The 22,125-nt window shown below is 45.8% G+C and overlaps 1 protein-coding gene across 8 annotated transcripts in view; it reads left to right on the top strand.

Annotated features, from left to right (window-relative positions):
* Nucleotides 1-21,634, top strand: part of LOC311604310 (cytidine monophosphate-N-acetylneuraminic acid hydroxylase) — a 123,328-nt gene extending 101,694 nt beyond the window's left edge. For all 8 annotated transcript variants that reach the window (XM_084794053.1, XM_084794050.1, XM_084794052.1 and 5 more), the window contains 6 exons: nucleotides 4,785-4,925; nucleotides 8,546-8,720; nucleotides 10,653-10,769; nucleotides 13,222-13,337; nucleotides 17,153-17,249; nucleotides 20,200-21,634. In XM_084794053.1, coding sequence (XP_084650179.1) covers nucleotides 4,785-4,925; nucleotides 8,546-8,720; nucleotides 10,653-10,769; nucleotides 13,222-13,337; nucleotides 17,153-17,228 — 625 coding nt within the window. In that variant the 3' untranslated portion in view covers nucleotides 17,229-17,249; nucleotides 20,200-21,634. The remainder of the gene's footprint in view (nucleotides 1-4,784; nucleotides 4,926-8,545; nucleotides 8,721-10,652; nucleotides 10,770-13,221; nucleotides 13,338-17,152; nucleotides 17,250-20,199) is intronic.
* The last annotated feature ends 491 nt before the right edge of the window (nucleotides 21,635-22,125 follow it).

Genomic DNA, 22,125 nt, shown 5'->3' with positions numbered 1-22,125 from the left:
TCAAATAGCTGGACGTCTGGTCAGAAACTGTGTGATGACTAGAAGGTAGTAGAACTTTACAGATGTGTTTATAAAACAAAAGAAACAAGCGAAAGATTCCATCTAGAACCAGGGAAGAGGTTCTCAGGGCAGAGGGTGAAACAGACATTCTTCTGCAGATCACTCCACAGACTCACCTTAGAAAAACTTAAGTTAGGTGGGCGTGGTGGTGCACACCTGGAATCCCAGCACTCTGGGAGGCAGAGGCAGACAGATCTCTGTGAGTTCGAGGCCAGCCTGGTCTACAAAGTGAATTCCAGGACAGCCAGGACTAAAGAGAGAACCCCTGTCTCAAACAAACAAACAAACAAACAACCCCCCCCAAAAAAACCAACAACAAAAAAAAAAAAAAGAGAGGGAAAAAAACTTAAGAGAAGTTGTTCAGATTAAAGAGAAGTGATTCTGAAGGGGGAACAGAAATGAAAATATTTCGACATGTTTAATAGACTGCTTTTCTTTCATTAATTTCATTCTTGAATTGAAAAGTCAAAATATAACACTAATGTAATTTTCAGAATATAGAGGTGCTATATATTAAAGTGTGTCTCTTCAAAATTCTCATGTTAATTCACTGAGCCCTGATAGTTCAGAATAACACCTGCTTGAAGTTAGGGTGTGCACAAAAGTAATCCAGTTAAAATGAATTCACGAGTATCCTTATAACACGGTACAATTATGGCAGAGCGACACACACGGGAGTTAATACCGAAAGGCGATGCTGAGATGGCTAAGGAGAGGCCGCGGGACAGAGTCTGCCCTCAGCCCGCAGAAGGAATGGGTCCTGCCACATTGTGGCTTTTGAACTTCCAGCCTCCCGATTAATTAAAAAGAGGTTTTCTGTTTACTCCTGTTCTTTGGGCACCTTCAGTGCGGTAGTTCTAGCAACACGTGATTCAACAGGAGAGATGCATTCTAAGTAGACTGTGAGCAGCTGGTGTAGAGTATTACAGCATTATAATCCCCGGAGCAGCAAGTCTATAAGAGACACAGCTAGCCAAAACAAATGAACAGGCAGCCTAAATAAAATACCACAAAGACATGCAGACGACCTAAAAGAAGCCAAAAAGGGAGGGAGGAAGCAGATAAATGCAAACAAAATAGCAGATGTGAATCAAGACATATGGATAATTGTATTAAATATGAATGATCTACAGATTTGTAAAGGAAACCACTTGGGATCTGCTAGAGTAGCCTTGCCGCAGATTGAGTAGCCCAAAACAGTTCCTTTCTAGCACCCCAATCATGCATCTATGATTGCGTGGCCCACAAAAAGTAGAGATAGAATAAAAAGGTGGTTTATTTTTACAATAACAAAACTGAGCTATAATGACAGACATGATACTGGATAAAAGAACAAGCCCAAACTCTGTTTACACACACACACACACACACACACACACACACACACACACCACACACACACACATACGCACACACATACACACACACCACACACACATACACACACATACACACTCCACACACACACCCCACACACATACACACATACACACACACATACACACACACACCACACACACATACACACACATACACACACACATACACACTACACACACACACACATACACACACACACAAACACACACACACACCACACACACACACACCACACAAACCCCCCCACGCACACACACATGCACACACACACACACAAACACGCCACACACACACATACACACACACCCCACACACACATACACACACACACCCCACACACACACCACACACACATACACACACACACCCCACACACATACACACACACACCCCACACACACACCACACACACATACACACCCCCCCACACACACATACACACACACACACCCCACACACACACCACACACACATACACACACACCACACACACACATACACACCCCCCCCACCACACACACATACACACACACACATACACACACACATACACACACACAAACACACACACACACATACCACAGACACATACACACACACACACACAAACACACACACACACACACCACACACACACATACACACACACCCCACACACCACACACACATACACACACACACATATACACACACACAAACACACACATACCACACACACACATGCACACACACCAACCTATTTTAAACATAATAGCACAGAAAGAAAGAAAAGACTACAATAAGTTAGTGCAGAAGAAGAAAGCCAAATGAATGTAGGCTTCTAAACAGGACCTATATGTAGCTTACAATAAACATAGTAAAGTCAGCTCACCAATGTCAGCTCTCTCAGGAGACAGAACAGTCTTCTCTCTCTCTCTCTCTCTCTCTCTCTCTCTCTCTCTCTCTCTCTGTGTGTGTGTGTGTGTGTGTGTGTGTGTATGTATCTGATATCAGATCCTTAAACACACTGCTAGAACCAACAGTGGAGACGGAAACCCACAGTGCAGTGGGAGGCTTAAACATTCTTCTTCCAGTGTTCCAAAAAAACCAAGAATTCAAAGAACCAGGGAGGACATAGAAAAATTTACCACCACCACAAGCTCTGTAAGTATGTTTGACACGTATAAAGACCACAGCCCAGCGTAGCAGAATATATGGTTTTTCAAAGTGATACCAAGCATCTACTAGAGAAAACTGTAGGCTTTTTTTAAAAACCTACTTTCTTTGGAGTTTCTTAATGCCTCTGCCTCCCTTCTACCCGGCCAAGCCCAGGCGGGAGAGAAAGAAGGCTAGTGGGGAGAAAGGGCATAGTTCTTTTTGACTACTTCCTGCTGTTTAGGGTCATCAGGTTCTCTGGAGCAATAGCAACCCCCTTCATCAGTATATTCATCCAGCAGCAGCAAAGACAGCAGCAGCCTTCTCTTCTGCCGCCAACCATCTCCTCCAAGCACTCTTCTCCTGGCCCTCCTTCCTCTCTTTCTCTCTCTCTTTCTGGGCTTTTGTATTTATTCCAACTGGCAAAGACCACACCCACCACACGAGGCAGTTCCCAGCTGACAAAGATCATTCCAGGCAGTTATCAGCTGTGGACAAACTGGAGCAGCCCCCATAGCCCACACCTAGGGCAGTGACAGCGTTTTCAAGAGAGAAACACAGATGTTAGCTCATGTTCTCCTTAACTATCAGACTAAATATCAGGTCGAGAGAACCAAGCTGCAGGCTATGGAAGCCAGGTTCTCTTTAGCTGTAATGCATGTGTAAATAACTCTCGGGTGACTCACAGCAACAAGTCCCTTTCCTCTGGCTCTACCAATGTCAGTATGGTGTGGAAGTTGACAAGTTGTTTGAGACAGGTGGTGGTTTGGAGTGTGACTTGGGGGATGCCCAACTTTGATTGATAGCAAAATTAAATTCTAGATCTTGTGCCAACAATGTAGTACAGTGGTAGAACCCTTACCTTTCGTGCATAAGGAAAGAAAAGAAAAGGAGCCAGGCCTCAGAAAGAATTCTAATTGAGGATATGTGCTCTTCTGTAGTGAGTGAATTTCAAAATTTCAGAACATTTCTTGTTTTTCCTTTTCCGCTCCCTTTCTCTCTATGTGAATGTGTAGGTATGCACACACACACACACACACACACATGCAACATGTGCATATACACACACACAAGGGTACAGCATGTACATGCTCGCACACACATATACACACTTGCACAAGGGTGCAGCATGTGCATGCACACACAGGTACAAAAGTTCAGCATGTGCATGCACACACACATACAAGGGTGCAGCATGTACATGCACACATATGCATACAAGGGTGCAGTATGTGCATACATGTGCACACACATGCAAGGATGCAGCATGTGCACGCACACGCACACATGCAACATGTGCATATACACACACAAGGGTACAGCATGTACATGCTCACACACACATATACACACTTGCACAAGGGTGCAGCATGTGCACACACACATACACATGCAACATGTGCATATACAAACACACAAGAGTACAGCATGTACATGCTCACACACACATATACACACTTGCACAAGGGTGCAGCATGTGCATGCACACACACATGTACAAAGGTTCAGCATGTGCATGCACACATATGCATACAAGGGTGCAGCATGTGCATACATGCGCACACACACACAAGGGTGCAGCATGTGTATGCACATGGCTGTGGGTACCAGAGGTTGACCTTGAGTGTTATTCTTTAGGTGCTGTCCACCTGTGTTTTTGAGACAGTCTGTCATTGCTGGGCTGGCCAGCAAGCCCTAAGGATACCAGGTACAGTTTTAATGGTTTTGCACACAGGCACTTTTCAGATTTTACTGTGAAAGCTGGAGAAAGGCCCCAGGGCCTTGTCGTTGGTTTAGGCCAGTGCAGACTGTGTGGTATGCAGTCTTTGCTTCCTTCTCTAGGAAATGAACACAGCGTTAGGAGCAATCTCATGAGGCACTCACTGCAAGTAAGCCAACTAGTTCTACCAAGAAATAGTTTTCTTTTCAGTTGATACTCAGCGTGCATATGAAGTTACAGCCTATCTAAAATAGTTACTCCTGGTTCCTCCAACTTAATTCCAGTCACCACTTAAGTGGCCTTAAAAAACAAAAGAGACATTCTTCTTTGACTGGTTAGGGACATTAGCCCAAATATGGTCTTATTTTTCCTAGGTATGTATGGAGAGGGATTGGAAAGTGGGAATAAAGAGTAAAACAAAATGTTCACTGTCACTACCACACACACTGGAGAATAAACTTTCTCATCTGGGAACACTCCGATTTCTTAGGTATATTAAGGAGACGAACATCAAAAATGACCCAAATCAGCTCAACAATCTCATCAAGAAAAACTCTGACGTGGTGACATGGACGCCACGACCTGGAGCTACCCTTGACCTGGGCAGGATGCTGAAGGACCCAACGGACAGGTTTGGCTTAAATATTTACGCGGGATGAAAACACCTTATATAGTTCTTGTAATATGATGGTAAAGAGCTCGCCTCCTGACTTTCCACGTGTCCTTCATCTGCAGTAACATTGTTTGTCCAGTAACATGCTAAGCTCCTAACCTGATAAGATCCCCATCTTACTTTTAAAAATAGAAATCTCAGAACCAGGTTAGGCTACCACACACCTCCTGTAGTACCAGCACTTAGGAGGCCGAGGCAGGCGGATCAGGCCAGATTATACTATTTGAGACCGTGGCTTAAGAAAAATAAATATGTCTTATTGTTCAAATAAAATAGACTAGTAATTATCATTCAAACCAGGCAGCTTTCCTGAACATTTCATCCTGTATAATGGCTCACGTGCTTCCATCACCTCAGAGCCTTATTAAAGAGTAAAAGGTAGGGGCTGGAGAGATAGCTCGGCAGTTAAAAGCATTTGCTGCTATCATAGAGGACCAGAGTTCGGTTGCCAACGCCTATGTTGGGTGGCTCAGAAAGGCAGTTCTTGCATCAGTGCATGTATGACCTATAAAAGTAGCAGCGGCACTTTTCAAAATATCAGACGGGGAAATACAATTCCAAAAAGAGTTAACATTGACTCAAGAGGCCTGTGGTTCCATAAGTACACATCCTGAGCCACAGCATCATAAATTTCCCACCCATGTGTAGAAAGCGAACCACTGGACAGCTGGTGTTACCCTGGGCTGACTTCCTAGATATGACTACATCCTGGTCAGCTTCACAGGCTTCTCTCAGTCCTTCACCCAGCTCAGCCTTCCCCACTGCGCTCTCAGCATCTCCACAGCTCACTCATGGTTCATCCCCATAGTTCCCTGGATTGTTGCTGTGCCCCTCCTGTACCAAGCCTTCCTCCATGCAGGTGATTTTCAATTTGCAGGTCACAGTCCTCTGACCGGCCATCAAACTAAGGCCATTGGTTATAACGATATTTTCACACAAAAAAGTGAAAGTCAACAGTAGTAATAAACACTAAGTATACTGTCTCATCCAGTAAGAGTTGGATGATTTTGTGGAATAACTTTGCAGACTGACGGAAATAGTTCTTAGCTGGGAGTGATGGTTCACACCTGTAATCCCAGCACTTGAGGAGGCAGGAAGATTACCAAGAGTTGAAAGCCAACCAGGTTTGTTTCAGGACTGCATACTGAGGCCTTGCTTCCCTGCCCCACTCCCTCGTGAAATAATCCTAACACAAATTACAGGCAAAATACTAGAAATCCCTCTCTTTGTTGCTGACAAGCCAATCTTTCTAAATTGTGAAAGGTATAATTGTGGGCCGGGCATGGTGGTGCACACCTTTAATCCTAGCATTCGGGAGGCAGAGGCAGGTGGATTGCTGTGAGTTCAAGGCCAGCCTGGTCTACAAAGTGAGTACAGGACAGCCAAGGCTACACAGAAAAACCCTGTCTCAGAAAAAAAAAAGTTATAATTGCTTAAAATTCTTTGCAAGCTCCCAAGTGCTCCAGTAATGGAAGAGGTTGGCTGTTCAGCTAAAGAGTAAACCTGTTTCTTGATTATTTCTGTTATTACTCACTCTTCAAGAGCCTTTCTTCCTCTTTGGCATCTTCCAAAACCTCCAGAATCTTGGTAGTGCAGGCCTGTCAATGTGTCCTACAGCATGTGGGTGTAGGATCACACAGCCATCAAAGTCACCAGTACCCTTGATAAATACAGGACTCCCCTCAGGAATTCTCAGGGCATGACAGATCTGAGATAGAGTCACTGCAAAGCATTCTGGGAAACAAGAGACAGTCCAGTTGCACCGTGGTGCTAGCATACAATACAGTAAGGATACCATGGCTAACTGCCTCGTGAAAAAAGAGGGGATAGTGAATCCAGGACTGTGGTCACAGTAGCTCAGTGTGAAATCGTTGGCATTTAGCCAGGTCTTAGGGACGAGAAGATGGTTACAAGTACAAGTGAGACAGAAAAAGAAAGAGGAAGGAAGTGATAGACGAGATAGAGGAAATGGCGAGAGGGAAAGAGAGGCTCAGGTTTTTTAGTCATAAGCAATGGCCTAGTTGGAGAAGGGCAGGGCATAGACCAAAAAGGTACAGTGAGTATATGAATGCATTGATTGACAAATGTTCACTGAGACCTGTGACACCAGGTGCCAAGAGTATGGAGGATGCAGCCAGGAGGAAGCCTTGGTCCTCAGGGAGCCCTCCAGCCCCGAGTTCAGAGCAGATGAGTGAAGGCAGAAGGAAAGAAGAGAGGCAGGAACAGCACAGGGAGGCTAGGGTCAGCAGGGCCTCCTGGACCTGCGGATGAGGAGAGCTACAGAAAATGCCAACGTTAAGAAGGACTGTTCCTGAGCTGTGCTTCCAAAACCACTTCAGCTCCGCAGAGGAGACTGCAGGAGAGCGGAAGGATGGCCGGGCCTCTGTAGTCAGGGGTTGAGGAGGAGCGGTGGCTTCTCACAGGAAGAAATCTTGAGACTTCAAACTGACATCCGGCAAGGGGCTACAAGAGACTGGAGGTGTATCTCAGAAGTGATAGGTTTTTGGTGCCTCTGTAGCCTTGGGGACATGATGGACTCAAAGTGAAGTTTTGAGAACACAGGGATCTACTGTTGCCTCCGAACCAGCATGTTTGCCTCGTTTCATTGTTCAATTCACATCCTATCACTTTCTCAAGATCCAAAAGTCCATTATCCACGTAGGTACCTGCCTCTCCAGGGCTTTAGGACTGTTTGTACTAACTGAAGTTAAAGATAAAATGATACATCTGTCTGCATGCCAGGGTTTGATTGACAGATAGAGCACAAGATATCTAAGGCACAAATTCCTATAGACTAAAGTCATTCATATGCTCAAATCTTTACTGGGTACCATTGTGGCCTGACTTTTTCTGGAGATATGAACAAACATTTGTTCAACCCAGAAGGGCATCGTTAACAAGCCAGAGAGCCAGTTCCACCCACGTGTAGCTTGGTGAACCAGTGAATTTATTGGGCTCACTTATAGGAGCATGGCTGGCTCAAAGGCAGCTCACCCAGGGGCAACCTAAGAAGTCCAACCTGTGAGCAGTTCTCCACAGGGCACCTACTCCCCAGCTGTTGTTGATGGCTTATGTAGGGGGGAGTTTTGCTTAGCTTTTGAGTTTTTCTTTGCTTGGGAGCCTCCACTCCCAGCACGAATGTTTCCATTCCTTTGGCTGCTTTTGCCAAATGCCTGTCGTAATTGGGATGCAGAGGCCTCTGGGTGCCACCATCCACAAAGTCAGGGATCCTATTCAACATTTCCGTCACTCATTTGCTTGGAGCCAAAGGGTCCCAATCAGGCATACACACACACACACACACACACACACACACACACACACACACACACAAGATTAGTCTGACTTGGGAGGCTTGCTCATTAAGTAGTGTTTGGGAAACAGTGTGGCTTAGGCCAGGCAACCCCTGGCCCCCTAACATGCCGTTCCCCCTCCCCTTACCCTGCCCCTCCACCCCTCCAATCATCTCCTGGTGTCAAAGCTACTTCTCAGGCAGCGTTTTCCTCAAAGTGTTAATTTTGCCTTCGTTATTTCCCCTGACCTGCTGCTCTGACCCTCCTCATCTTTGTGTCTTTAAGCAAGGGCATTGTGGAGCCTCCAGAAGGGACGAAAATTTACAAAGATTCCTGGGACTTTGGCCCGTACCTGCAGACCTTGAATTCTGCTGTCGGAGATGAAATCTTCCTTCACTCATCCTGGATAAAAGAATACTTCACTTGGGCTGGATTTAAGGATTACAACCTGGTGGTCAGGGTACGCCGAGAAATGGTCTCTGCTTCTGTTCTTGTTGACTTGGAGATCTCTGCAGTGCGCTTAGTTTCCAGTTTGTTTTCTAACAAGCACTGGGGGAGCCCTACACACTGTAGAGCAGAGGATAGGTGAACCAACCATGTGATAATTCTCCTTTGAAACGGAAGAGCCCATTAAGCACAGCTTAGTTTGGCTTTTGCAGTTTCTCCCCTCCCCATCATCATGAACTAAAAAAAAAAAAGTTTACATCACCATATAAAAATAATAGATTTCTTCATAGCATTTTCATCTATACTTTGCTTTGGGTGGGTACCTTCCATGTCCTGGAACCCCGTCCTCTGTACCCCTGTGCCCTGGTCTCCCCCTTCCGTGTGCTTTACTGCACTCTCTTCACCCAGCTCTCCTGAGGTTGTGATAGTTGACATTGTCTGGCATATCAGGAATGCTTAACTGTGAGGTGGGGTCCGTGCAGAGCAGCATCTGCCTGGAACAGTGTGAGGTAGACGCTGCTAATTCCTATTGACAACTGTGCTGAGGACCAAATGGCACAAAGCAGAAGGCAGGCGGGGATGCTGAACAGGAGCTAGTCCCAGCGTGCATGCACAGAGAAACAAACCAGAAGCTCAGGCTAGATGCCACTGACCACTCCCTGCCCCCCAACCCCCCTCATGGTGTGCCAGAAGCAGAGCAGTGGCACCTCTGCATGCAGGAGACCTTGGCTTCAACTCCTAGGACCCCAATAGTCAAACATAGCAGACAGAGGGACAAGAGAAAGAAGAGGCCTGGGGTGGTCAGGGCAATGGATCACCCGCCACACCTGGCTTCTGTTAGGTCCCTGAGGTTGTACAAGCAGCCGTCTTGGATAACACTAGGATGTGGGCAGCACTCACAACCACCAACAGGTACTGGCTGCTCTCAGGAGAGGACAACTCCCTAGTTTACTGTGCAGCCCCTGAGCATTAATACCAGGTCACACTTGCTGTGCTCCAAAGCCATGGTTTTCCAGAAGCACACTTTTCTGTGCTAGCCTGTGGCCCTATTTTCCCTCTTCAACAGTGAACAAAACACCCTGTGAGCATGTGTGTTGGTGGAAGATGTATGCTCTCCCTCCCTTCTTGGGATGAATTATTTCAAGATTAGGTCATTTCTATATTTGAGGCTTTCAAACATTCTTCTTTTACTGATGCAAAAGAAGAAGAGGTGTATTATAAAATGTTGGTACTTACATTAGCTCTCAACTATTTTTATGGAAATCATCCTGGGAAACTGAATGATATTTTCACTTGGGTAATCAACTTGGAAATGAAACCTTTAGAATTTTAAATGATTATATGTCTTTAAAGTTTTAAATTAGATTTATTTGTTTATTTATTTACTTATTTATTTGTTATGTGTGCATGTGTGTGTGTGCACATGAGTACATACGTGTGTTTGTGCTTCGGTGAGTGTGTGGAGGTCAGGGGGCAACTTGTGGTAATTACTTCAGTCCTTCCACTACGTGGGCTCCAGGCAGTGGAGTCATGTGGCCAGCCTTGGTGGCAAGCACCCTCACCTGCTGAGCTATCTCCCTGGCTCAATGAATGTGTTTCTATTTAGCTGCTATATGATGTGACACATTCCCCTGTCTGAAAGCTTCTGTTGCCCCTTGATGTCGCGTTGCTAGTAATGCTCTGTGCCACCGAAGTTGGTGACAGGAAGCAGCTTTGCTGACGTAACAGATGAAGTGTAACGCTGTCAGTTCAAGAGAGGGGCTGAAACAGACCAAAGGGAAAAGTAAAGCAGTGTGGGCGGAGGAGGGGAGGGGAAGTGGGGGAGGGCAGGGGGGAGGAGGCGTTTCAATTCAATGCTATTTTAGGGTGTTTATTCTTAGACTTTCTTGAAGACCTCCACCACCTGGTGGCTCCTCTTCCATCTGGCACCTTGTCCTTTGCACAGATGATTGAAACAGACGAAGACTTCAGCCCCTTTCCTGGAGGGTATGACTACCTGGTGGACTTCCTAGATTTGTCTTTTCCAAAAGAAAGGCCTAGCCGGGAACATCCCTATGAAGAGGTGAGCACTCCCCAGGTGGGATCTGTCCTCTTCCCCTTCCTCTTCCTCTTCCTCTTCCCCTTCCCCTCTCCTTCTACTCCCTTCTCTTCCTGTCTCTACCACTTGAGTCTTCCCTTCTTCCTTCCTCCCATCACCACGTCCTCCTGTTGACTCAGAGTCCCAGCTCAAACCCAGCAAGGCATGACTTATCCCCGAGCCAAATGTGAGCGACCATAGCCTGGGAACACAAGTACAGACTGCTCCATATTCCACATGCTATGGTGTGGAGATGATTCATGAGGTCTTTAACTTCACGATAAAATAAAGTCTGGTGTCAAAGGGTTTCCCAAAGGGAGCATCAGGGAGGCAGGTCACAGCAAAGCAGGGAGTGCTGAGCTAGTGACACCACAGGCTCTCTGATGTCATCCTTAGCTTTTGGGTTGGTGGAACCTTGTAGTCCGCTAAGTTAATGCGTTCCAAAGGTTTTTGTCTGATAGGCAAGAGAATGCTGGCTCGGACACAGAGGTGGGCAGTGGGTGGCCACAAGAGAACGCTGGTGCAGACACAGAGGTGGGCAATGGGTGGCCACAAGAGAACGCTGGTGCAGACACAGAGGTGGGCAGTGGGTGGCCACCAAAGGAGCTGAAGGGGGCCTGGGGTACTGTCGACTGTGCTTTACATCACTCCATAATCATGGAGTTTTAATCAGCTAGTTAACCTTTTAGAGTCCTCACACTGGGGTGACTTTTTCTCCTGTGTACTTCATGGTCTCTTCACAGAACCTCAGCTGGATAATCTATGAGGAGACCTTTGCTATAGCAATGACATTTCCAGTGTTCCCCCGAAGCCAGTTATCAAAAATAAAGACTAACATATAAAATGACCCATTAAAAGTTCTATTAATCCAGGGTTATATTATTATGTTAAACATATTATATAAATACATGTAATATAATTGTGTATATAATTAATATAAATATAATAGTGTTATCATAGAGATCCCCACAAAGGGTGCTTAAGTTCCCGTGAAAGCAAATTCCTCTCTAGGAATCTTGATTTCCATCCCTCAGCACAGGCCCATTCCAGTGGCTACTCAACCTTAGCAGCAGACGTAACAGCATGTAGCATCACGTGGCGCAGCAAGGAACTCAGAATGAGTCTAAATGTTTTATAGACCTCAAATATGGAGTAAGCCAAAATCTGAAGGTAAATGTCAGGGCAGGTTACACAGAGAGGCAAATTGAGTGAGTGCTGTCAAACACTTGTAGCCTTCCTGGCCCATAACCACACAACCAATGCAAGTGACTCAGCAGCGCTTTCAAAATAACAGTGCTTGGGAATGTACCCTTCTTACAAAGGAGCGATAAGGGCACAAAACACAGGAAGGACCAAACCCTGGGAGTGCCCTGGAACTCCACACACCAGAAAGCCAAAACCAGGCCAGGGTCCAAAACCCCCCTCTCCTTTATCCTGTCATTAGTAATGTTTACTGGCAACTGAAACCCAGGCCAGGGGTCAGAGAAGGAAAGCTTTCTGCTGGGAATCCACCACACTGTAGCCACGGGTTCCTGAGCCCCAGGTTTGCTTCCTGGCTGCTTTTCCAAAGCTGTTGTCCTTTGTCCTAGATTCATTTAACTCTCAGCACCTTCAAAGGAGTTAGAAAACAAGCTCACAGAAAGTGAGGTTTGTCCCTAAACTAGGCCAAGCTGGTGTTAGAATCCTGCTCCAGTCTGCCTACCTATGATACCATTGCCTGCCTGCCATGGGGGTGTGGCCCTGCCCAGTATCTAAAAGGACAGACCCATCCCTCTTACCCCTGTGTGAGGGGATTCCTTAGTGGCATTCACCTCCTGACTTAGGGCAACCCTGCTCTTTGGCAGGCTGGAGAGACAGACAGACAGACAGACAGACAGACAGACAGACACACACACACACACACACACACACACACACACACACACACACACATGTGCATGCACGTGGGCTCACACGCATGTGTACGCCAGCCTCTGAGTCTCAGGTGGAGGCACATGGGCTGCTTGAGCGATAGCAATAGCATCATTTGTTGAACACAGTGTACAAAACCTTGTTTTACATGTTTTCTGTTCATAGACTCACTTGTTTCTCAACACAATCCTATGGGGAACGTCACCTTTATCTTCACTTTATAAACGAGGAAACTGAGGCAATAGTTACTAAGCCACAAAGCTGAGTCCTGTCCTAGAGCTGTTGATCCGCCCAGAGGGCCCCCCGCTTCTCGCCTGTGCCCTGCTTTCTTCCATATCCCTGTGCTCCGGGCTCCATCCTTTTGTCCCCAGCCTGTAACCTGCGCCCAGGAGACTTCTGTCCTCCTCACTCCTGCCAGCATGGCAGCTGCTTCTCCTAAGGATGAGAAGGAATGAACCCCCACCTTCCCGGGAGTGGGGGTGGGTGGGGGGAAGGCACCCTGAGAGCCTCCGTGTTTCCATTTCAGATCCGCAGCCGCGTGGATGTCATTAGGTATGTGGTGAAGAATGGCCTGCTGTGGGATGACCTGTACATCGGATTCCAGACCAGACTACAGCGGGATCCGGACACGTACCATCATCTGTAAGCCTGCGAGTGCTCGATGTAGGAGGAGCACGGTGGAAGGGGGAAGGCCTGGGGAGGGGAACAGAGGAAAATGGAGTCAGTGGCTGCCTGTGTTAGCACAGATAGGAGAGGCTCCATCTTTTTTTTTTTCTTTTTTCTTTTTTCTCTGTTTTCAAGATAGCATGTGATTCTTGTAGCCCAGGCTAAACTCCAGCCTCTACTTCACACTTTCCCACAGGCTGGGATTACAGGAAGGTACATACCGGGGTGTCTGAGCTCGGCGTTTTGTGGACTGGATGCTTTACAGGAATGGCCCACTGCATTTGTGCTTGCTTGTATTTGTAAGCTGCATATTACTGTTAAGGTCATATTTAGAGTCTCAGAAAGAACAATTTTCTGTCTTCACACGCACAAGATCAGTAAGGAGGAAGTGGCCGTATTGGCAACACTGACTCCCTTAGAAAGGTGTAAACATTTGAGTTTTAAAATTCCTGTTATTTTAAATGTCTGGGCTGCAGAGGGGGGTCAGTGGTAAAGGGTTCTGTTGTTAAGCTTGCGGATGTGAGTTCAATCTCAGGGGCCCAGAGATGATGACTAAAGCTTGTTCTCTGACTTCCACATGCACACAGGCATGCACTCACACACCCATACACACACACACACACACATACACACACACACACATACACACACACACACACACACACACACACACACACACACACACACACATACACACGAGTTAACTAATTAGAATAAAACTTTAAAAAACTAGAATTTCTAAGTAAGGCCCTCTGGCTGGTGGACTGCAATTATAGTCATTAATTTTTTTTTTAAACTTATCTCCTTTACGATTTTGGTTTTCTTGGCTTGGCTGCTTGGTTGAGACAGGCCCTCACTCTATAGGCCAGATCAGCCTGGAGCTCATTGCATAGCCTAAGCTGTCCCCAGACTTAGTAGCATGATCCTCCTGGCCCAGCTTCCAGAATGCTGAGATTACAGATGCGAGCTGCCACATTCAACACCTCCCTGCCCCCCAATACCCCCCCGTGCCCCAACCCCCCACCCCTTGAATGTCTTAAAATTGTACGTGAGAATGTAAAAGGTGTGGGAAGATGCATCTGTTAGAGCCACTGTAGTTTCGACAGCCCCTCCTATGAAACCATTTCCTGCCCTCCCCCCACCCTCTCCCCGAGTGACTCTTGATAAAAAGGGCTCTGTGCCTGTGCGTAACCACGTGCCTATAGATATATGTCTTCAACAGTGTGTCACATGTTGTTGGGGGAGGACATCAGCACAGCGTTTCAGTACCACACCAGTATAGACATTCTGCAGCTTCTCCGCAAATAGTCCACCTGCCACCCAGAGGTGGTTTTTCTGCCCATCCTCTTTCTCTTGCAGTTGGGTCATCCAGGGTTTGTTCATTGTCAACAGAGCACATGTGGCCATTGCTGCTGAACAAAAACACAGGACATCCCATATTCCTTCTTGCCTCCCACCCCAAAACTTGTCTCAATATGCTAATTAACAGGAAAAGAGTCAGAATAGTTTCTCTGAGTTTCTCTGTGTGCACATGTGCAAGCCTAGATGTGTGCATGGTGTGCATAGGCAAGTCAAAGAACACTGATGATGTCTTGAGGTTATAGTTAGGCGTTTCAGCTTTAATTAGGGGAGGAATTGGGGTAGGGCAGAAGAGTGCATAGTCAGGTAGTTCAGGCCAAGCTGTGGTCTGACTGGGCCATTAACTCCGTCTGGTTCTGTAGGGTGAAGTTGTTGGAAAAAGACCTTTTACTGCCGACACTTCCGGTAATGAGCCCGTTCCTTCAAGTGTTAGACTCCGATCGCCTGAGTCTATTCCTAGAAGCCCAATTGAGAGCCAGAGTCCAAAGTCAATGCAAAAGCAAAGGAATTTTATTGAGTCAACGTGTCAGGGTCCACCAAACTCCAGGGAGATGGAAAGACCCCGTTCTGTAATGGTGGAGGGTTTAAAATACCCTTACAGATGCACAGCTTAGTACAGACATGATTGGTTAGTTGACCTTTAAAATGATTGGTTACTAGTTATTTTTATCCCTGAGGGGGCAAGAGCTCAGCTTGGGACATCACATGCTGTCAGGCACTTGGGACAGGTATGAGGGTGTGATTTTCCTCAGAAAGAATAGAACAGCTCTGAGGCCATCTTGGAAAGTACTGAGTGGCCAGGGTTGAAAAACAACTTTTCTATCTCTTCATTGAGGGTCGTTTCTGAGCCTGGTACAGCTTCACCCCCTAAATGGATAGTTGTTCCGGTGGTGAGGTACAGAGGTGTGTTCTGGGGAGGGGGGAGGCTTTTCTCTTTGTGGAATCCACGGTGACCACAGTCTAGGATAGTGAGTCGTCTTTGTGTCTTCAGCCTTGAAGCAGAATAAGCTAGGTTAGATAGACAGACACCCTTTAGCTGTTGCCATGCCAGTGCAGAGCCCAGCAGAAGACAGACACAGAGTGCAGGTACAGGTGCCAGCCTCACACCCTGCTTTAGTTGATTTGTGGGCCCAAGTGAATGACCAGTGCTTTTTTTTTTTTTTTTTTTTTGTGACCAGTGCTCTTGAGCAAAAACAGGTGCCAAGCACCAGCTGTGCCTACACCCAACTACTACTTATTCTGAGAAGAAAAAGGGAGAATGTGGCAACTTTTGGGAGATATCATTTTCTGTATACAAACAGTTCACCTAGGAATTATCTCAGATACGGATGCTGGAGCTATCTTGTGGCTTGGTTTTGGAAGGACTGACACAGGATCTCACACAGCCCAAGCTGGCTTCATATTCAGTGTGTAGCTGAGAGTGACCCTGAATTGGTGACCCTCCTGCCTCTGCCTCTCAAGTGCTGGGATTGCAGGAAGTGACCCTTTGCCACATCTGGCTTATGTTGTATTTTGAGAACAAACGTCACGAGTGTAAGAGCATCTTGAGAAGTAGTCACAGCCCTATTTAACAGGATCCACTATTGTAGTGGTTGTTTTTGAGACAGGGTTTCTCTGTGTAGCCCTGGCTGCCTTAGAACTTACTTTATAGACCAGGCTGGCTTCAAATTCAGAGATCTGCCTGCCTCTGCCTTAAAAAAAAATTGTATTTGAAATACAAAAAGTTAAGACCAGAAATAGTCCTCACTCTAACAGAACGATTGATTCCATTTGGTATCTAGTCAACCTGTCTTTTCCTATTTCCAATGCACTGCCCATTCTTTCTCCTCTGGACAATGCTGTCCTCATCCTTACACTTGCATGGCCACCAGTTGTTTCCTACAGCGCTGTATATTTTCTCTCCTGGTCATCTTAGTGCCTGACTACCTGATACCATACAGCAGTATTCAGACTTCATTTTGCAGACTTTGGTCACTGAGCCTTTTCTAACTTTTCACCATCTGAAACAGTGGTTGGATGAATCGTGTCTGCATCTTTTGGCATGTTCTTTGTGCTTTCCTGCGGTAAGTTCTTGGGTGTGCCACTGCTGAGTCCAGTTTAGCCCTGAGCCAGACCATCCTTTGGGAAGCAGGTTCACCTTTCTGCATCTAAGGGGATGTGGTCACCTTCACTAATACTCCAACCAGATGCTTTGGTGTATCTTGTGTGAATGTACTTTTCATTATTAGGAATGTTCATTTGTGCTCACTACAAAATGACAGATGGCCATCGTGCTTCAGGGGGCTTTGAAAACTCTCAGATGTACCAGCAATTGAAACAGTGGGCCAACACTGTCTTCTGGAGAGAGTCGAGACCAGGCACCAAAAAAGTCCTGGCCAGGCAAGGAGGCATCAGCATTCAAAGCTCAAGTCTCTCTGTTTTGTTTCCTGCAGGTTTTGGAATCATTTTCAGATAAAACTCCCTCTAACACCACCCAACTGGAGGTTATTCCTGATGCACTGTGGTTAAACTGGGCCTTGCATGTCCCATGTAAGTGCCATGCGGAGCTGATAGACAGTTAGCCATGTATCCTATGCATTCACTCTGTCACCTAAATTACAGGAAACCCAACTTCCAGGGGGATCGTGAAAGGGAATTAAATGAGAACATTGAGCTGTTAACATAATTCTATAAGACAGCTAGTGAGAGCACCCACTCAGGGTCCACAGACTCTTTGGAAGGCTGGAGGTGAGCACAGACTGCTAAGGAAAACAGACGCTGCTTAGGAGAAACAGTCAGAGCATGAGAGGAGGGTGGGGGTCGGGTGGGGTTGGGTTGGGGGAGAGCGCAATACAACTAGGAAAGAGGGTTGTGAAAAGCAGTGGCTGAGATGGGGCCTGAGATCGGCTTTCGAGGCACAAGCCAGATTTACCCTTTCCACAGCCAGGCCCAGGGTCTCATCAGTGGTGTTACAAGGCTTGTTTCCACCTGCATGTGAGCAAAAGGAACCCCCCATGCTATAGGGATGCTAGTTTTCCTGACCCATGCATTTGTATTTATTACATGTTGATGGTTCCCCCTCCAAGTACATATTCCATGTCTTAAAAGTGCACAGTGTCAGGGCTGGAGAGATGGCTCAGTTGGCCAAGTGTTGGTCAGACAGGTATGAGAGCCCAAGTTAGACTCCAGCATCCATATAAAGAGGCAGGCTTGGTGGAGTATGCTTCTAATTCCAGGGCAGGAGAGATGCAGGCAGCCAGATCTCTGGGCCAGCCTAGCCTAGACAGTGGGTTGCAGCCAATCAGATCCATTCTCAAAACAAGGTGAACATCTCTTGAGGAAGACACTTGAAATTGCCCTCTGCCACATGCCGGCTCAAGTTCATGCGCATGCATATAAAAGTAGACAGCATTGTATACTAGCCCTAGTGTGTAGCGCCACACCCCTATCACATAATTTTATAGATGACACACACTCGAGAGGGAAAAGAACACAATTCTTTTTGTCTCACACAGTCAGTGTAACTGGCCTCTTAAAGTTAGTGTCTTCACCAGCCTCACCAACTTCACTTCAGTGTCTTCTCCAGCCAGGGTAAGAATCAACTCAGAACAACTTTACATCCCATTCAGGGACCGAGTTTTGTGTTTCATGTTGTAGTTCCACAACAGGGCACTGGGCTGGGTCTTCCCAGTTGTGCACAGGCACACAGGAGGTGCACAGAAAATCCAAACACTGCACTGTGAGTGTTGGGAATGTCGGGCAGAGAAAGATCGTTTTTGAGATGAGCAGGACGAGCACAGGGCCAAGGGTGGGGAGGCTAAGAGAGTGGGATGCAAGAGGCCTGGTAAGAAGTAAGACTTCATCAAAGACCCAGGGGTTGACGTGGCTCAATGGTGGAGTGCTTGCTTAGCACACTTGAGACTCGGGGTTTGGTCTCCAGCACTGTGGGGAGTAAAGTATTAAGCAAAGCTTTTGAGTAGATTCTAAAAGAGGAGCAGGATGGCAGGAAGAATATTCTAGTCAGAAAGGGTTGGGGAAGCAATGGTATGACCTTCTAGTGCGGTGAAAGGGGCAATGGGGAGAGTCAAGAGGGCTCAGAGAAGGCAATAAGCAGGCTCCTCAGTTGTAAACATAGGAGGTTTGAAAGGCCAGTAGACAGCACCAGGGTCTTAGAGACGGAGCAGTTCTGAATGAACTCCAAGTTCAAGGTGTGTCCATGTAAGTGGGGGGTGAGGTAGAACAGAGGCACTGGTGGTGGGGGCCAAGCCTTTGAGTGCACTGAAAGTTGGCTTATTGAAATCCTAGTTTGCTTTTCATTGCTGTGACCAAAAGCAACTTGGGAGGAAAGGGTTTGCGTCACTTTACAGCTTATAGTCCTTCGTGAAGGGAAGTTGGGGCAGGAATCTGGAGGCAGGAATTGAAGCAGAGGCCATGGAGGGATGCTGCCTGCTGGGTTACACTCTGTGGCTTGCTTAGCCTGCTTTCTTATATACCCCAGGACCACTACCTAGAAATGGCACCTCCCAAAGTGGTCTGAGACCTTTCACATCAATAATTAATCAAGAAAACACCCCATGCAGACTTGTCCACAGGACAATTTGATGAAGGCCATTGATCAATTGAGATTCCTTCTTCCCAGATATGTCTCGGCTTGTGTCAAGTGAAAAAACCCAACCAGTACATCAGGGAAGCAATAAAATAACGTAGTCAGTACCTCATACTTACATACAATATGGCTTAACTCTGACTCTGAAGTGTCCTATATGATTGTAGGCAAATGTCTGGTGCTTCTTGTGCCCCAGGAAAGTGAACACAACAATAGCATGTACCACATCAGAGTGCCACAGTATGAGGCATATCTGGAAGAGTGACAGGCACATGCAGGTGTACAATCACTATTAAGCAGCTTAACCTCATGCACTGCTCAGAAGACCCTACTGACTCCCAGGAAGATACTGAGAAAGTCATAAGAGGTTGGAAACAGCTGTACTGCAGTCCATATTCCAGGCTTAGACTCTCCCTTATGAAGACTAAGAATATACCACAATGCAAAGAGAAAGTGGAAACAATTAAAACAGAAAACACACTGAGTAGTACTGTTTTATCTGGCATATAAGACAACTGGGGCATATAAAATGACCCCCAACTTTTCCAGTTAAAATATAGAACATTTGGCATATAGTCACCGTATAAGACTACCCTTCTTCCAATGTACACCCTGTGCAACAGACTCAGGCATGTGCCCCAACTTTGGCACCCCCAACATTGTGGGGGGATTAAAAAGTTGTCTTATACGCCAGAAAAATGCGGTAGTTCCTTCTCTCATAGCTGTGAAAAGGTAACTAACAAGAACAACTGAAGGAAGGAAGGTGTTGTCTTAGTTCACAGTTCGAAGGGAAACTGACAATCATGTTGGGGAACGCATGAAGTAGGAGCAATTAAGAAGCAGAAAGAGGTGAATGTTTGTGTTTTAATCTCATTCTCCTTTTATTCAATCTAGGACCCCAGCCTGTAGGATGGTACTAGCACATTCAAGATGGATCTCCCTGCTTGGTTAAATCTTTCTGGAAACACTCTCACTACTGTTATTCATTGGTAGCATCTTTATTCAAAGATGGCAAACAATGCCCCAAATTCAAGAATGTGCTCTTACATCATGAATTCAGCAGTTTATACCAAAGGAAACATGTCTATATAAGCAACAGACAGACACTACATTCGAGAGATGCTCACATGTGTGCCTTTTGTGTGTCACTGCATAGACTGACTCAAAACTGTTTTACTGAGGCTGGTGATGTGGCTTGGTAGTACAGCATGTGCTTAGAGTACATGAGACCCTGGGTTCCAGCCCCAGCACAACCCAGATTCATCCTATTCACACTCCTGGGCAAGAAGAACCAAGGAAAACCAAGAATCTCTGAGGGGAGAATGAAGCCAAACAAGAGGAGAATGAGTCCAAGCATAGGAGGAAAGGGAAGAGGAAAAACTACAAGGCTCCAACAGCGAAAGGGAAGGAAGCAAGAGAAAAGATGGTGGGATAGGAGGAAAAGAGAGGAAAGAGTGGGAGGCTAGGAGAAAATGGAAAGGTGGGGAAAGGCTGCTAGACTTTAAAAAGAAGAATATAAAACAGCTCCTGTGTTCTTTGATAGATTCATCCCCAGACAGTAATATGAAGATTGTTTTCAGTTTTTCAGAGAGAAAGAGAGAGAGTTCTTGGCATCAGGGAGCTGCCCTGAAAGGTCCCATCTCACTAGAACTGCAATGACTTTGATTCTGCTATGAAATCTGTCAATTAATGAAGCCTAGGAGTTATTATAGTTAGATAGACCTTTGATTGTGGGATGAGATGAACACCGGTTAATAATCTTATACAGAAAATATGTTAAAAACCATTAGAAAATTAAAAATCTGTGTCTTCAAAATAACAACAAGAGAAACTCCTGGACAATAACTCCTTTTGGAACTTTAAAAATATTGTTTCAATGTTTGAAATAGGCAGCTAAATTGCCTATGTGTTTTTGAGTGTGTGTCTATTTTTGATTTAAAATTTTTGATTATTTCAGATCTACTAAGTTGTTTGTAAGAAACTGTAATTGGTACCCAAGGTTCTGCTTTGCATGATGTTTTTCCAGCACCCCTTCTTCCACTGACAAGACAATCAAGTCACTTTCTGACTCTGTCACCTACCTCTGGAATATGATCTAACTCTAATCAATGGAAGAATAGCTGTCTCCTCATTAAATTCTACAATGTGAATGATAGATTACTCTTGTTTACATTACACTAGGAAAAACAGAAATGCTTTTGAGTCAAAAATTAGACATTGTGATTTATACTGTCTAGCAAATTATATACTTATTATTAAAATAATATATTTATGAAATATATGTTCAAATGCATATGATTGGCAAATAAAAGATTATTTTAAAATAGAATTTTGTTTTCTCACTCTGTAGCCCAGGCTAATCTCAAACTCATTGAACTCCTCCTGCTTCAGTCTTCCAAGTGCAGAGGTTGCAGGAGTCACCACCTATAGACAAGATCTGTAACTTAAAATATAAAGACTCTCCTTTCTATTGAACTCATAGGAATGGCATTTTAAAGTTCACTTTGGTGACCTTTCCTCTTCTTTCCCTGACACCCTGATTCAAAAGTCTCCAAGGGCCTCTGGTGTGAGACTTCCTTCTCTCTGGAGACAAACAGTGATGATCCCCTCCTTCTAATGTCCCAATAACAAACCAAAGTAGCATTCTCCTAACTGTTTACCTAGGGAGCCAATGAGTTCCTGGGATTACTCAGAGAGCAAGGTGAGGACCTTCTTACAAGGTCATAGGCGACTCCAAAGAAGCCACACTCAAAAGTCTCTACCCAACATGGATGATGACTTCCTCATGCATGGAGTCTCCAAGGTCTGCCTCTTTCCCTC

Source organism: Acomys minous (assembly GCF_964271855.1).
Source record: "Acomys minous genome assembly, chromosome: 9".
NCBI classification, from domain to species: Eukaryota; Metazoa; Chordata; class Mammalia; order Rodentia; family Muridae; genus Acomys; species Acomys minous.
Note: the sequence above shows the minus strand (reverse complement) of the source record. Positions and strands in the feature narration are given on the sequence as shown.